This window comes from Branchiostoma belcheri, unplaced genomic scaffold (genome assembly GCF_001625305.1).
Source record: "Branchiostoma belcheri isolate BF01 breed outbred unplaced genomic scaffold, Haploidv18h27 scaffold7, whole genome shotgun sequence".
Classification (NCBI taxonomy): Eukaryota; Metazoa; Chordata; class Leptocardii; order Amphioxiformes; family Branchiostomatidae; genus Branchiostoma; species Branchiostoma belcheri.
Genome location: NW_017804353.1, coordinates 2,399,773 through 2,415,412, shown reverse-complemented (window position 1 = coordinate 2,415,412; position 15,640 = coordinate 2,399,773). Strand labels below are relative to the sequence as shown.

The 15,640-nt window shown below is 40.5% G+C and overlaps 3 protein-coding genes and 1 long non-coding RNA gene across 4 annotated transcripts in view; 2 read left to right on the top strand and 2 right to left on the bottom strand.

Moving 5' to 3' along the window:
• The first annotated feature begins 112 nt into the window (after positions 1-112).
• Positions 113-2,743, top strand: LOC109484564 (collagen alpha-1(XII) chain-like). The gene is made up of 7 exons (XM_019787883.1): positions 113-283; positions 476-578; positions 975-1,109; positions 1,375-1,463; positions 1,638-1,743; positions 2,086-2,298; positions 2,487-2,743. Exons 1-7 carry the CDS (start codon positions 167-169, stop codon positions 2,666-2,668), a joined length of 945 nt encoding a protein of 314 aa, XP_019643442.1. The 5' UTR covers positions 113-166; the 3' UTR covers positions 2,669-2,743.
• Positions 2,744-3,152: 409 nt separating this feature from the next.
• LOC109484549 (torsin-1A-interacting protein 1-like) lies at positions 3,153-7,344 on the bottom strand. Its single transcript, XM_019787869.1, has 5 exons — positions 6,402-7,344; positions 5,497-6,278; positions 4,979-5,172; positions 4,319-4,557; positions 3,153-3,751 (listed from the first exon to the last, which is right to left on the bottom strand). The coding sequence occupies exons 2-5, from the start codon at positions 6,074-6,076 to the stop codon at positions 3,565-3,567; spliced, it is 1,200 nt and encodes a 399-aa protein (XP_019643428.1). The 5' UTR covers positions 6,077-6,278; positions 6,402-7,344; the 3' UTR covers positions 3,153-3,564.
• Positions 7,345-10,352: 3,008 nt separating this feature from the next.
• LOC109484691 lies at positions 10,353-12,033 on the bottom strand. The gene is made up of 3 exons (XR_002141085.1): positions 11,804-12,033; positions 10,719-10,821; positions 10,353-10,408 (listed from the first exon to the last, which is right to left on the bottom strand). It is a non-coding gene; the product is annotated as an uncharacterized LOC109484691 (long non-coding RNA).
• An 841-nt stretch (positions 12,034-12,874) lies between these two features.
• Positions 12,875-15,640, top strand: part of LOC109484336 (torsin-1A-like) — a 5,296-nt gene continuing 2,530 nt past the window's right edge. Inside the window, exons 1-3 of the mRNA XM_019787589.1 lie at positions 12,875-12,878; positions 14,486-14,757; positions 15,065-15,240. Of these exons, the coding sequence (XP_019643148.1) occupies positions 12,875-12,878; positions 14,486-14,757; positions 15,065-15,240 (452 nt within the window). The remainder of the gene's footprint in view (positions 12,879-14,485; positions 14,758-15,064; positions 15,241-15,640) is intronic.

Here is a 15,640-nt window from a genome sequence, read left to right as displayed (position 1 = left end):
TGCAAACACGACGCATTCATCCACTATCTTACGCTGTGCAGTATCTTTTATGACATCCGATCGAACTTCACAGCAAAAGTATAAAAGCGGCAAAGAAAAGGCTTCAGCTACAGTTGCCGTCTGGCAGTCTGAAGAGTACTGTACTCCACAGTGAAGCTGAGCGAAGATGCGTTTTCTCGTCTCCTCCGTGGTCCTGCTCTTGTTGAGCACAGCCGCCCGTGCCTGGCTGTATGACACGACTTCCGTCGACTGTCTCCAGTCAGAGTGGAGTGAGTGGATGAAGGTAAGACTTAGTAGTTTCTAATTCTAATGATTGGAAGATCTTGAGACCTTTCGTTTTCATCTTAAGATTTTCTAAGCCTTTTGACCCTGCATATCCGAGCGTAGGCATATGCAATTCAAGACATTCCTCCATTTGGCTCTTCTGAAAATGATAATGCCTTCCAGCAACTTCATTGTGCATATCACGTTCTAGGTGGGCTACAACACCCGCCTGCGTTCCAGGGTGATCCTACGTCATCCGTCAAACGGCGGGACGGCTTGTGGTCCAAACGAAGAAACGGAGCAGCTGCCTGCAGGTAAGAGCACAACAACGACTACACTTCCATTGATGAGTGCAGATAACTCTGAGAGTCCTTTTCTTTTGTCGGTGAATGGCACTCGGTAGATTGTTGCATGATAGAACATGACCAAGGCAATCACATCTTCCGTTCCAAACAAAAAAGGTCAATAACCTGGACTATACGGTTGTTACCATAATAACTTGTGTGGCGATGTAGTGGACACCCTGCGGTGCCAGATTACATTATGTACATGTAGCTGCAATTGCAGGACAAAGTTGGAGCGTCTTGTCACCAAATATATATGAATGGTCAGAACAGTAGTTAACGTTCGTTAGGGTAGCTCATGTTGTATTTGGTTTTCAAATGCTACCTTTCTAAACTACGTATTTTACATGATGTGAATATCACCAGGCGAGACCATCACACCCCAGGAAACGGCTCGGGCCTTCGACACGTTCTTCCTGAAGGGACAGAGTACCACTAGCCGGAACCCTGGGAAGGAGCGAGACCTGCTCATCATTCTCGATGAGTCGGGAAGTATTGGACGTAAGTCTCTTTTGTACAGGCATTTATAAAGGTGTTTTTTTTTCTTGAAGAATATAAAAAACGCATACTGTTGTAGAGTGAAAGGCAGTAAAACGCAAATGATGATATTTGGAGCAGACAAATTTGAATTAAGACTTCAGAATGAATAGGCACAATACAGCGACAATTAATGGTAATTTGAACAGGACTCTACAAAGCCAGTGCAATAGGTAGCAGCTCACCTATCCTTAAGGTTGTCTGATACGTACTTCACATTCTTCTACAGTTGAAGTCTTCAACGACGCAAAGGAGGCACTGGCTAGACTGTTGGGCTACATTTGCCCCGGTATAGGCCCGTCCTATCCATACCACCAGGTATTAGACTTTCCAGTTTTATCTCAGACTAACGTATGCGAAGAGAAGCAAGAGGCATTTAATTTAATAGCATGCATGTTGACCAAAGCGTTTGAGAGCTGAGAAGGTCAAAATCAGTATTATTCAAAGAACTTTCAATTATATTCATCTCAGAGTTTTTTTATGTTGGCGTAGATCGCGTTCATGACGTTCAGCTCGTCCTACACAGAGCACTTTGACTTCAATGACTATGGGACTTACACGGGCGTGAGTAATGCGATTAGGCAGGTCACTTATTCAGGTAATGTTCTATTTTTATCCTAATTCTTCATATTTTATTGTACTAATAAGATAAAGGTTACTACGAATTTTCAAGCTAGCACTTACCGAAATTAAAACACTTGGGCAAGTCCTTTCAACGATATATCTATTATTTTATAGACCGTTTGGCGGTTCCAACTAAACGCCAATAACCCTTGTGAACATAATAACACAGCCTTCGAAACTCCCATCAAGCTGCATATCCTGTAAAGTGCCTAAAGCTATATTACAGATTAAAATAAATGACACTTAATCAATTTCGTAGATAATTATTCCGCAGTGTATTATTCTTAACATTTTTAAATTGCTATCAAAACCCAAGATGGCGGCACGAACACTCACAACGCTCTTGACTACGCCCGGACAACCATGTTTGCAAATGGCGACTTCAGCGTTTCTAGTTCTACCAAGGGTCTGAGGCCAGGTTCACTGAAGGAAGTGCTGCTGATCACTGATGGGCGGCCCAATAGCGACTCTCTGACAGAAGCAGCGGCTGAAAGGCTGCGAAACATTGGCGTTTCTGTGTTTGCTCTGGGTAAGTACCAGCTAATTAAGAAACTCTAGACTGTGTATTAAAGAAGAATAACATTCATCTTTCTCCTAATAACATGAAAAAGCTATTCATGCAGATGCTAAGAACATTTTGACCAGGTGTAGATCCGGAACTTAGATGGAGAACTCTCATAAACTTACTGATTTGTCGATCAAATGTCTATCTTTCAGGCATAGGCAACGTTATCCAAAGCCACATGGAGCAGCTTATTTCGGAACCAGAGTACAAGCACATCTTCCACCTCGACTCTTTTGCGGACTTCCACACCATGGTGGAGTCTGTGGAGTTGGTCTACAGTGGTGGTGAGAGATGCGTCAACCTCAACCCGTGGAGCCGCCGTAGAAACGCATGAGCTTTCCCTTCGGCCCAACAACGCTAACACAGGCATGGTAATCTCCAATTTGGGGTTGAATAAAGTATTGAAAGCTGAATTGATGAACTTCTGTCTCTTGTTTTCAACACGACTATATATTTCAGTCTCTTGGGCGAATTCCTTTCTACATGTATTATCATCAAGATCCATAACTAGGTAATGAAATCAAACATTTCGTATAATTAAACATTAATAAACAATCAAACATTGCTTCATAACCAGGCTTGTAACGTTCCATATATCTTCGTGTGCAATACTTGCTGATTATCATTCGTGCTTTAAAATGAAATACTAGTAATTCATGCTTGGAGAATGTAATTATTGTAATGATAAGATCATATTGACAGATAAACATGAAAGAGAACATCCACACACCACAAGATTCCAATTCCGCGAAGGGTGTGATCATTAAAAGGTTTATGAAACAAGTATTTTATCTATCAACAGGAACTTTTTACACCTCTAAATCTAAGGAAACTTCAAACTTCGATTAAAAATCCAGACCGAACACGTGTACGATATAATTGCTCAATATTGTCAATATTTAAACGCATTTCGACATAATATAGCGATTTATGTTAACCATATAGCAACCAATGTTTTCTGCCAATGCTATAAATGACAAAGAAATTAGCTGTTAGCTTTCATGCAACAAAGTATAACTGAACACTGAACTATAGGTCCTAAATATCTGTTATATCATGCGTTCTACCATAAACAATTCAATTATCAATAGTATAATAATCTGCAAATACTTAAATCTTTATGTCATTTGAATTTACCCTAAATGTATACTGTTCCACAAATTTCAACATCTTCATCAGAATGTGAAAATTTTAGACAAGTTGACTTGACAAATATTTGTTACACATGTGCTACTGCCTGTTAACTGGCGGCAGTACTTCCATGTTTTTCTCGGCCTTGACTACCACCACCATAGACGCAATTCTGCTGAGAAGTGGACCTCGCTTCTCCTCGTGTAAATCCTCCCAGGAACGCTTCAGGTAGTCCAGGATGGCCTCTTCTTGTGCCTTGGGCGGAGAGTTTGTGTCAACGTCGTCACTGCAGAGTAGAATCCAAAAGTTGACACCAATTAGAAATCAATATAAGAGATAGCAGGTCGATCATTTATGTAGATAAATAGCATCTTCCAAGACAGCATGAAGTTGTTTGTCAACACTAACACTAACTTACCCGGAAATACAGATCCACACTCAGTTATCTACGTCCTCAAATTATCATCTAATCGAAACCCGCATAGTATCCTACCTACGCCATCAAATCACCGCGCTTTATTGAAACGTTTGCCTGCCCTTTCAAATTTTAAATTTTGCAAAGACTACGAAAATCAGAAAGGACGCATTTGCCAGCTGCAGTTTAATTACATCTGGTCATTTTCTTATTGCATAATTGGCATTTGTGTAGTACTTTGAACCCGACTGAAACAAGATGTAAATCATTGTTCTACATGGTGGTTAAATTCATTTTTATTTCAGTGAATATGCAAGATGAAAATTGCTTGGGTAAAGCCTAAGTCAACCCTTTATCTCTTGCTATACTTAGAAGAGGAGGGCGCAAGGCAAGTAAGTATTGGTAATTGATAATGTATGAGAAGCTATCGCTGCTCACCTGCAGTGCACCGTCATGAAGTAGGCGACGTGTTTGAACTGTGCGTCGTCATGGTCGCAGTAGGAGTGGAAGATCATGGCCGCGGGGCCGGGCAGACTGTCGACTCTGGTGAAGACTGCGGACCGAACGTCTCCGAGGAAGGTGGAGTCCAGCGTGCGGTCGATGTGGAGTTTCGCTCGGTCGGCGTCAACACGGCTGAACTGGTGACTGTCGATCATCAGCGGCTTCTCTGAATAGACCTGATGGAAATTTGATAGACAGTATGGTTCATAGAATTATTCTTTTTCTAACCGTCTCTTTCGGTCCCATCCATAATTTATACACTTTCTAGTCAAGTTCATTTTACCATACAATTAGTATTTCAACAACGTTTGAAAACATGTCTAAATTTAGACTGGCAGATTGCTCTTTGTTGAAGATCCTCGTAGTTTTATGTGAGTATTGGCCAGTTATTGCGTAATTTGAAGAAATGAAAAGATGAATTAGAATGTAGTTTGACTGACACATCATGACATTAGTGACAAGAATATATGATGAAGTTAACATTGAAAATCAAAAGAATGTGTTTCATGGACTATACAGTGCAATCAATATTAATATCACCAGTAAGATAGTTCTAAAAGTTTTACATAAATCATAACATATATCAAGTGACCGTACCTTTGCCAGTGCTTCAGCGAGCACGTCGGCCGTCCGATGAGCGCCGGGCGGGGCACCGATGATGAGGACTGCCGGCCTCCTGGGCGGTCCGCCTGTCCGGTGCTCCGTCATGACAGCGTCGGCCGCCATCCACACCCGGTCCGACTGGGACACGAAAACCTTTCTGATGGCGTTTAGCGCTGTATGATGGTCATCTACAGGGCGACAACAGGTGAGGATGTTACAGTTGTGTTCTTATCTAACGTGCTGATGTACAAGATGTACAAGAGAGGTTGAATAAATCCTCTTTCCTAGACCTTGTCTTTCCTATATGAATTTCCATTTGTAGATATATATTACAATATCATGACAATTGACTAATCAAAGCACTATAGCTAGCATTACAATGGTTAAAATGCATGAATTGGTGTCCACCACGTACCTAACAACGGTACGATCACCACAACAGAGGTAAAGCAATAATCTGTAGCATCAATCGTGATAGGGATAAATTTGACTATGACAAGATGCATGCCTACCTGTTGACTGTGTTACCGTAGGCAGCAGCTGTAGGGTAGCCTCAGTCTGTACACGCAGGATGGTTTTCTTTCCGCAAGCTGGTAAGGTCACCGACGGTGTCGTACCGGGGGCGGTGATGACAATGGATCTTTGAACAAGCAAAGAGCTACAGAATGGCCCCAGGCTATCAATAATGTACATGGGCATGTTTTCTGCACTATTCAGAATGACGAGACTGTTAGACCGCCCACCTAATGTGGACATTACATCTTCAACCACCGATTCAGCGTGGGCTCTGTCCATGGATATAAACTGACTGGGGCTCAGAAGATAATGATCTGCAGAGATCAGCAAAGACAAGGTCAATGCGAATGCTTCTGCCGTTGATTGATCTGATGGGGTATCGACGACCAGAATGGAAATACCGTTAATTTCTTCATCGCCAAATTCCTGCTTTATAGTGTTCCACAGCACCGGTTTCTGATGATTAAACATTTCTATTAACCCCTTTATCTTCCCACTGGAGTCGATATCTGCAAGGACAGATGTGTCATTTTGCAAAACTGGTAAGCTGTCGTGGGTTGACACTGTCTGGTCCATTACGTTACCCTGGTGATGACAGTCAAAGTTCGTGGTTGTCTGAATTCTTATGCCTAGTTCAATGCCCAGCAAGAATGCAAAAATTACAGCACCAACACTAACTATGGTTATTGCTTTTATCCGTCGTTCTTGATGGTCCTCTTTCTCTTGCGAAATGGATGAACGAGTCTGGCTGGCGGATGTGTCATCAGACTTATCATATCTGAAAGCAACAATGACACGCTTGTAATCTGACCGATTTGCTTGTGACTTTGCATTAATTGTTTCAAATGGCCGTGTTTGTTGTCACAACATGCACAGAAAATGTATTAAAGATACAACTCACTGGTTTGGACCAAGTTCGCTACTCCGTGCACCAGAATCCGGCACCCTGCTGCCGTTCAGATCGTCGATGTCGTTAGAATCGATTCCCGGCTTTCCTTGATTATTACGAGACACACTATGTTAGAGCACTGGATTTGCTTATATGTATGTAATAGGGTCTTATTAATTCGACTGCTAATTGACCACAATAACTGGGACTTGAAATTTACCAAATCATTGCTAATGTTGCAAATTTAACGCTATAGTGACATTATAAGCCTACGATTAATGGCAGCGTGCGCACAGCTTGCCTACGCCGAGGATTAAAGTTTACTTAATGCTTGCTGGATGCATGGGCAGTTTAAAATTGACTAATATTTAATTAAAGCTGGTGGATCCTTCACGATTAGTCCACGGGCCACATTTCTACTGGAATCGCATCGTCTGTACCTCTACATTTATGCCATTCTATCATTGGTGGAAAGAAATAGTAAGAAAATATACATGGAAAACTGCTTTTCCTGGGAGAGAGGGCAGCCCCATCCAACGCAGGAAATCGAAGGCACTGAATTGAAGAAGTCAGTCCTCAGAACTGACGTTTCTTTGTTTTATGTTCCTTCTGGATTCTCTTTGTGCAAAGCCTTGGGAACCAACTGCAGTCAGACTTGCCTAGGCGCCGTCTGATAGATTGTTGTTTGGTTGCAGGTTTTACCGCGATGTGATTCCAGTAAGGCAGTGGGATTCCTGCATTATTGCTCTATTGAAACTGTGACAGTTTCAGCTTACCCTGCAAGGGCTGCATGCCCCTTTCCTTTGTAGTAGATCTCTGCTTGGTTAGTTCAATGGCAAGAGGTTGATGTTGAAAATCTTCCACATCGGAGGAGTTGGACGCAGTTTCTCTCACTTGCTTCTGATCTTGTTTCTTCTTTTGTGCCATTACTCCTGACTGCTTGTGCAGCTTGCCTCGTGCTGTCGATCCTGCTCCTCGCAGATGTGTCTCTACTACAAGACTTGGCTCGATATGCGTGGAACAATTAACATTTACTGACAGCTGCTGCATGGGTGAATGAGTCAGCTGCTCATAAATGCTCTGACCCCCTGGCATTGATCCCACTCCTACTGGTATGAGAGGCCTAGAAGAGATGGGTCTGATCTGGAAAGCGAAAGGAGAGAACGGAAAAGGACGGAAAGCAGTGGTGGCTTGCATTGTCGGCAGATGGATTGAGTGGTGACGATGAGAGTAATGCTCTTCTTCTTGTAAGATGGCTTGCAGCGTTCGTTGCTCCTGATGCAAATTATTCAGATCTTGGATATCTTCTTCTGAGGCTCTTTTCTCCGTTTCAACGTCGACGAAAGACTTTCTGATTTTATCTATTTCCATTTTGAGTTGCCTATTTTTCTCTTGCAGCCTCATCTTTTCCTCTCTAATAACACGGTTGTATTCTTGTTCTAAGGAGATGCTGGTTTGCTGCAGCTCAACCAATTCAATGTCTTCCGTTTCCTCATCTCTATTTTCTACAATTGACGCATTTTTTTCATGTGTAAAGCCAGTATCACCATGTATTATCTGGCCTATGTTTTTCACTACATATTTTCCTGCAGACTGAGCCGCCGTGTGTACAGAGTTTTTGGTATCTTTTCCTTGTGTCCCCTGACTCTCAACTGACTGAAAGAGTTGTCCTCTGTTTTCCCTGTTTCCTGTCGTGCTTTCAATCTCAATAAACCGACCAAGATTCTGTTTATTTCCTACAAAATTCGGGTCAAAATTCATGGTTGCAATGCTGCTAACCCGAATTGTCTTAGCGGAATGCTGGCCATCTTCCTCCGAATCTTTTTCTTTCGTACTTTCATGTTCCAACGACTGGACAGGTTGTTGTCTATCTTGCTCCTGTCTCCTTTTTCTCATGCTTACAGTTTCGACTAACTTTTTGTGTTGTTGGCTATGTTGCTCCGATGCATTTTCTTTAAATGTTTCACCCTTATCTAAGTTCAAGGGTTGCTGGCTTTCTTCCTCCTGTCTCATTTCTTTTCTGCTGCCACTCCAGACTTCATGTATAAGTTGTTGGATTCCATCACTCCAGACTACCTGTAGAGTAGGTTGTTGGCTTTCTTCTTCCCGACTACCTTCTTTCATTCTATCACTCTTGATTTCTTCTTCCGATCTCATTTCTTTCATTCCGTCAGTAGCAACTGTCTGTTCAGGTTCTCGGCTTTCTTCCAGTTGTTTCGTTTCTCTTATTCCGTCTCCCCAAGAGGCCGGTACAGGTCGTTGGCTTGCTTCCTCCACTTTTGTTTCTTTCATGTCAGCAGTTTCTACCACCTGTATAAGTCGGTGTGTTTCTTCCTGCTGTCTGTTTCCTTTCCTTCCATCACTCCAGAGTTCCTGCATAGGTTGTTGTGTTTCTTCCCCCTCTCTTTCTTTCCTGTCGTCACTCCAGAGTTCCTGCATAGGTCGTTGCCTTTCTTTCTGTTGTCTCATTTCTTCTTTTCTTCCATCACTAAAGAGTTCCTGCATAGGTTGTTGGCTTTCTTCCTGTTGTCTCATTTCTTCTTTTCTTCCATAACTCCAGAGTTTCTGCATAGATTGTTGGCTTTCTTCCTGTTGTCTCATTTCTTCTTTTCTTCCATCACTCCAGAGTTCCTGCATAGATTGTTGGCTTTCTTCCTGCTGTCTCGTTTCTTCCTTCCTGCCGTCACTCCAGACTGCCTCCGCAAGCTGTTGACTTTCTACCTCCGGTCTCGTGCCTTTTCTTTCGTCACTCCCGACTGCCTGTTTGGGGTCTTGGCTTCTGTCTTCTTGGCTCGCTTCCGTCATTCCATCAATCTTTATATCTTCCTCCGGTGTCGTTTCATTCTTTCTGTCAATCATGATTACCTGTTTGGATGGTTGACTTTCTTCCTTTGGACTTGTTTCTTTCAAAAGAAATTGATCAGGTGAGGTCATTTGTTTTCCTTAACTGTTTATGTCCCATGATATTTTCATCCCATGCATTGCCCCTGTCAAGCGCACGGTTTGCTTGTTGATCATTACGATGGTGTTGAAGTTCTGCTCAAAACGGTTTTTGTCAAAACAGTTTTTCTCCCTCATTGGTATCTCAGACAGCTTCTACGTTTTCTTTTTTGATAAGCAGTTTACAAGCAATAACTTATTTTCATGCCATTTGATGATTGTTTTAAGTTGGATAGCTCCAGTGTTGCCTTATCTTTTTACTTCAGATTCCATATGTGCCTAATTTCTATTAACCTAGATATAGATACAAATTAATAAAAGATTATTACCATCAATAATATGGTCACTCACTGTATATCTGTGGTATTCTGGCTTGCGTTATATATTATTTGACTAGATCACTGCGTTGGAAAGCAAACATATGTTTGTTTCTATGACTAGCCGGTAGGACATATACAGCCTGATGCTTTTAAAAATAATCCAGGCCTTCCATTCCCAAGAAAGCTTATCTGTATTGGCTGTTAGCATAGAACAGATCTCAAAGTTATCTACAGGCTAGGTACCAAACACAACGCCAAAATCAAAACACAATTTTGTCTGAATTGTATGAAAGCAATATTTTATGAATCATAACGAAACGTAGTATGTCATTGAGCGCCACTCTTTACGTACACATTGAAAAGGGCAGCGCCGCCACTTAACACACCAGGCAATGACAGACGTGCCTTAAAGACATCAAAAACAATAACTATGTACATGTATGTAGCAGTCGTCATATGTTGCCATATACATACGCTGTATCTGCTACAACTGTCGTGTCAAGTTATTCTTCTTTTTGTGCATTTTATAACCTTGATGTTTTACATTATATTTTACATTGTAAACCACTTCCTTTAATTTACTTCAAATTCAATCCAAGTAAGAGAATAATTTTTTTTGGCTTGTGTATTGGGTTCGTGCAAAATTACACATCTATTACTGTTTTTTTTTTTTATTTTCTGTAAAAAATATAGTCTTACCTGAAGTACTGTCATCATCCGAACTGTAAAAGCCCAGGTCGGAAGGATCTGCAGGAACAACTAATAAAAAGCAAGTAAAAAATAGAGTTAAGTGTAGCATTTTTTAAAAATCTTATCGACATAGATGATTGTTGTACCTGCTAAGTTAAGCTTGAAAAAACGAATGTTATAGTAATGTTTTTTTTCACACATCAGTGTTGGATCCATCCAGGAATAAGTAACCGTATTCCCTTACGTACTTGTTAAAAAAGCGACACAACCTTTATAAGATTAAAAGCAAGGAAAGAATGAAAGATTGAGAAATAGAATATGTTAAATTAAGTGTATATTTTTGTAAGTATATCACCGTAACACAATAGAGAATACTCACATGAAGCCGTGGTAGATTGCGAGATCTTTTTGCGCTTCGATGTTGGTCTCGTTCTCTTTGTTTTCTTGCCATCTTTGTTTGACGTTTTGTGACTAAACACGACCTGGCGATGATGACAAACAGACGTTTTTATTTATAGCTTCGCAGATGTAACAAATTATTTTCTGAATTTAGATCATATTAGCACGTCCCACTCCATTTACAAACACATTCCTTCTGATTTCTTGGTAGAAAAGAAACGTTTTTTTTAATGAAAACATTTAAAAAATCGATACCCAGCGCTACCCTCAATACAAGATGGTAGTTATTAATTTCAAATATGGGTGGACGTTATCACTCTACCTTATAATGAATATGCTTAACTTTATGCCTTATTTTTCACATTTAAATTTATTTTCTTCTTGGACACCTCTGACTGCATATTGTCGACTGGCATCGTTCTATACAAAAATGGAGTACTGTTACAAGGTATCTGGCAAATTCGATTATAATCTTCTCTGAATACAATTATCTACGCTAAAACCGTCCAAACTTCAAGTAGAGGAGAACCACTCGAGTACTGGAATCTATCACTACCAGTTGGTAAGGCACACGAAATGCTGAAAACAGCTTATGATATTTCCAACGCGATCATGGCGAAGCCGTATCCAGTTAAATACAGCCGTGTTGTAGCAACAGGCTCTTGTTTACCCTGCACCATTACATCAGACATGTGAAACCTGGTAAATACCAAGTCAGGGCGATCCTTTGTTGCACCTGTGGCGAATGTCAAAGGTTCTCTCTGGTGTTTTCGCATGAAAGGCCTTCGCTGTTTTGCCTAAACAAAAGGAATGTCTATTTCCCCATGACTTAATCTATAAGGCTTATTGGAGTTGAAAAGGCTGATGCAATATGAGAAGAAGCACAAACATCACGTCATGGTCTAAGAAGAAGTAAAGACTGATTTCTTTGTTCACGGATTGCCAAATGACTGCAGGCAACCAATGCCTCTGATAATATTTGATCATGTCAAACATTGTAGGTACTTTAATTATGATAATTATATATAAAACATGTGACTAAGATCGATAGGAAAAACTACTCACGGTGGGCTGGTGACGTGTGTTTCTGGTGCTATATCGCATTGGCCTATTACCACGAGAAGACGTTTCAGACGAACGTCCCGTTGTTCTCTTGTTGCTCTCTTCTTCGTCTGATTCTTGGTCACTAAACGTGATCAGGTTGGGAGTCCTCGCTTTTGCCATGCCGCCAGTCTAACAGGGTAATAACCAAACACATTGTACTCTTTGGACACTTCTGACTGCAAATAAGACATGTCACATGGCATACAAAACATTCGGTGTAATATTACAAGGAATTGGGTAAATTTGATTATGACATCTCTGAATTCTATTGTGTAGTATTGCGTGATTTAAGGTATACTGAATTAAATATTGTATTTCTTGTAGTGAATATCATTTGAGCAAATCAAAGGTGGCTTATGTTACCAATGAACTATATGTATTGTTGGGGTAGATGTGGAACACACTGTACATATTTCAATCCATACTTCTAAAGCAGTACCGGATATTCTTCTTCTGTCATTCGTATGGCTACAATCTGACGCTTGTGATCATTGTAGGTGCCAGTACTCCATGCTCAACAACGTCGATATTCTAATCGAACTGGTTCTATCTGCTTCTAAAAGTCCAGATAAGTGTTTACCACACATTGGACATGTACGGTATGCTTTCTAGAACACTTTAACCTTCAAGTAAACTTGGAAAGTGTTTTTAGGTTTCCTTGCTTTGAATAGAACTTGTGAATAAAGACATATAACGTCCTAATGTGTTTTGGAGAAAAATCTACTCACTTTGCCAACGGTTCCCACGGCGGGCTGGTAACTGGCACGGACCCTCACATTGGGCTTATCAACAAGGCACAAAAGAACAAACCATTCACTACTTATACAGGGGGGAATTGTTCCAACTGATAGCATTATACAACGATATACATTCTGTTGATCTGGTTTACATGCTGAATGCTCGTTATTATATTCACTTACGCAAGGATGACAAAGTATGACTGATAGATAAGACAACACTGTGTAAAAATGTGTAACACAAATCATCGAACATCCCTTTTACAGCCAGGTTGAGAGTCTAATGAAGGGTCACATGGGTCGGTGGGTTTGAAATATCTGGCCTTCTGGGAAGCCTGACATGAAAAAAAAAAATCTGACTGTATGCAAACGCACTGAGCGGTAGCATATCCCCCAACAAGTGTGTCGTAGTGAACGACCACGAACATTATGCCGCGGCCCGAAAGATGGTGGGAACGTGTTATTGTACTTGAAACACAAACTTTAATCATCCTACTTGCTGTGGTGGGTTTAGCGTGGTTAACGTATCAAGTAGAGTTTATAACAATTTTCAAGGCCTTCCTGTTGTGGAGTAATGGTTCAACGTTGAAGCAGGAGACGCCGCCTCCAGCACCTAAACCCTGCAACGGACAGTTCAAGCCAAACGTCACTGGTAAGAACAAATATTGTACAGCCACTTTGATTCACCGTTAATTGTAGCGTTAGGCATTGTCGGGAATTTCTTGGGGCCTAATTAGGTACTGTATCTCTTAGTTTATCAAACACTGATACAAAACTTTCATTTAATCGGTATCATATGTGTAACTTAGTGAATATTACTATTTGAATATGTGATAATAAACGATTTGATGTGATTTGATGTGTTTGTACATAAGTGTTTTATGCATTGTCGTGCAAAAACATTTATCGCTGTATTGAAGACCACAGTTACAACGGTGAATGTGGTTGACAACGACTGAAGCCTGATACGCTTCAACTACGTTAAAGCAACGCCTTCACAAAACCAGCCTAGGTTTGCCAGGTTAATCGTACAAATGACAAAGCAACAAATAAAACGTCGGTCACTTTATATTCGGGACCAAAAAGCAAACATTGGGCACAGTTTGTGAAATTGAAAGCCGTAATTTAGTAAGCCACTGTTGTTCCTGTTTCAGTGTATTGTCAGCTTTCTCTGATTGTCAAGTCAGAATCAGGTGATATGGTCAGCAAATAGGGCAAAGCATATGGACACCTTGAAGCTCGAGCTCAGTCAAAGTAGTCTTTTGTTTCTTTGATCGGACATTCCAGTATTTTCCTTTTCAATGCAAGGTCACACTTGAGAGCAAATACAACATATTTCACTCCATACAAAACAACTCATTTTACCAAATGAAGGAGGTGGAGAAGAAGATAAAAGACCAATAATATATCTTTTGCTCCCACACCCATGGAGTGAAATCTAATAGCCAATTGCAACAAACGTAAATGTTTATCCATGAGGTAAATGGATTATGTTCGCGCCCTCAATTCATCACGTGAATACCTTTTGTCAGTTGCAAACTTGGAGACTGTAATGTAGTTATGTATTCTATCCAATGAATTACTGACATATCGGTTACCAACTTTTACCACTGTCTTTAAAAGGTCGTTGCATGTCATGGAGCATATGGCATGGGGTCGTGCGACGTAACGGCAAAGAGAGAGTTTTTCTTCGCATGTACATTTGTATCTGTTTCCATTTTAATTTAAGTATTAAGTGGCAGTTAAAATAAGTGAATAACTTGATTGCAGCACCACTTTGTCTTTGTATTGTCTTTGTATTTCTAAGAGAAAGAAATTACTCTACTCTTTTAGATCTGTACTCGACAATTATATTGAAAATTACTGCTTGTGGAAAACATTGCCCCGTCTATTTTCGCAACTATAGAATTAGAACGCATCGTGTCAAGACGCCTACACGGTCAGCCACTTGTTCTGAACCTGGTGACCAGCTCGCTCCGTGACCACCTCAGCAGCCACGCCCCCTACAAGGCTCTTCTGCTGTCCTTCCACGGGCCTCCAGGGGTGGGAAAGAACTACATCAGCGGCATGATAGCCGGGGCTCTGTTCGAGGGTGGACTCCAGTCGCCGTATGTTCACTACTACTCGGCAACGCGACATTTCATGCACAAGGACGAGGAACACATAATGCAGTACAAGGTATTATCCCATACCATCATGAACGTTCATCTGTGTTGGTAGTTACATGTTTAAAGTTGAAACTTTGATCCAACACGGTACATTTTCGGGCGTAGCTTTCGACCAGTCACTTTGGTCTTCCTTGGTAACGTTAGACTTCCCTTCAACTCTAAGGTTACTCGTAGGGCGAGAAATACATGCGTTGGCATTTAGAGTTAATAAGTTAAGTAAAACATCAATGAATATACAAACCTGTCTAAATTCACATTCTCACTGAATTTTCTTACATAAGACTGTATCTGATGCGTGCCGATGTTTCTTCCGTCAGGACAAACTTCATCAAGAAATTCCAGAAAAGGTACAAAGCTGTGAGCATTCCTTGTTCATATTTGACGAGATGGACAAAATGGCACAGAATCTGATAGACACCATCAAGCCTTTCGTAGACGAAATCGCGCATGTGGATGAGATTGACTTCAGGAAAACTGTGTTCCTGTTTTTAAGGTAAGGAAATGTAAATAAGAATGGATTAAGTATAGATTTTCATTTAATTCATATTAATTCATATAATAAGAATATATATATATATATATATATATATATATATATATATATATATATATATATATATATATATATATATATATATATATATATATATATATATATATATATATATATAATATATTGAAATTATAACAAAGATATATTGTGACATATTGTGAATTATAACAAAGAAGGGGAGCTCACGTCTTTTCTGGCTGAAGAAACTGAAACATTCCGGACTCCCTGTTCAAGACCTTTGCGATTTCTACCAAGGATACATACGCCCGACCCTTGAATATGCGGCCCCAGTTTGGAATTCAAGTATCTCTGTACATCAAGTAATAAAAATCGAACTCAT

Coding starts and splice junctions, on each gene's coding strand:
- LOC109484564 (XM_019787883.1), top strand. CDS start 167: ATGCGTTTTCTCGTCTCCTCCGTGGTCCTGCTCTTGTTGAGCACAGCC. Junction 284..475: donor AGTGGAGTGAGTGGATGAAG/GTAAGACTTAGT, acceptor ATCACGTTCTAG/GTGGGCTACAACACCCGCCT. Junction 2,299..2,486: donor CGTTTCTGTGTTTGCTCTGG/GTAAGTACCAGC, acceptor TCTATCTTTCAG/GCATAGGCAACGTTATCCAA.
- LOC109484549 (XM_019787869.1), bottom strand. CDS start 6,076: ATGGACCAGACAGTGTCAACCCACGACAGCTTACCAGTTTTGCAAAAT. Junction 5,173..5,496: donor TACGGTAACACAGTCAACAG/GTAGGCATGCAT, acceptor GTCGCCCTGTAG/ATGACCATCATACAGCGCTA. Junction 4,558..4,978: donor TCGCTGAAGCACTGGCAAAG/GTACGGTCACTT, acceptor AATTTCCATCAG/GTCTATTCAGAGAAGCCGCT.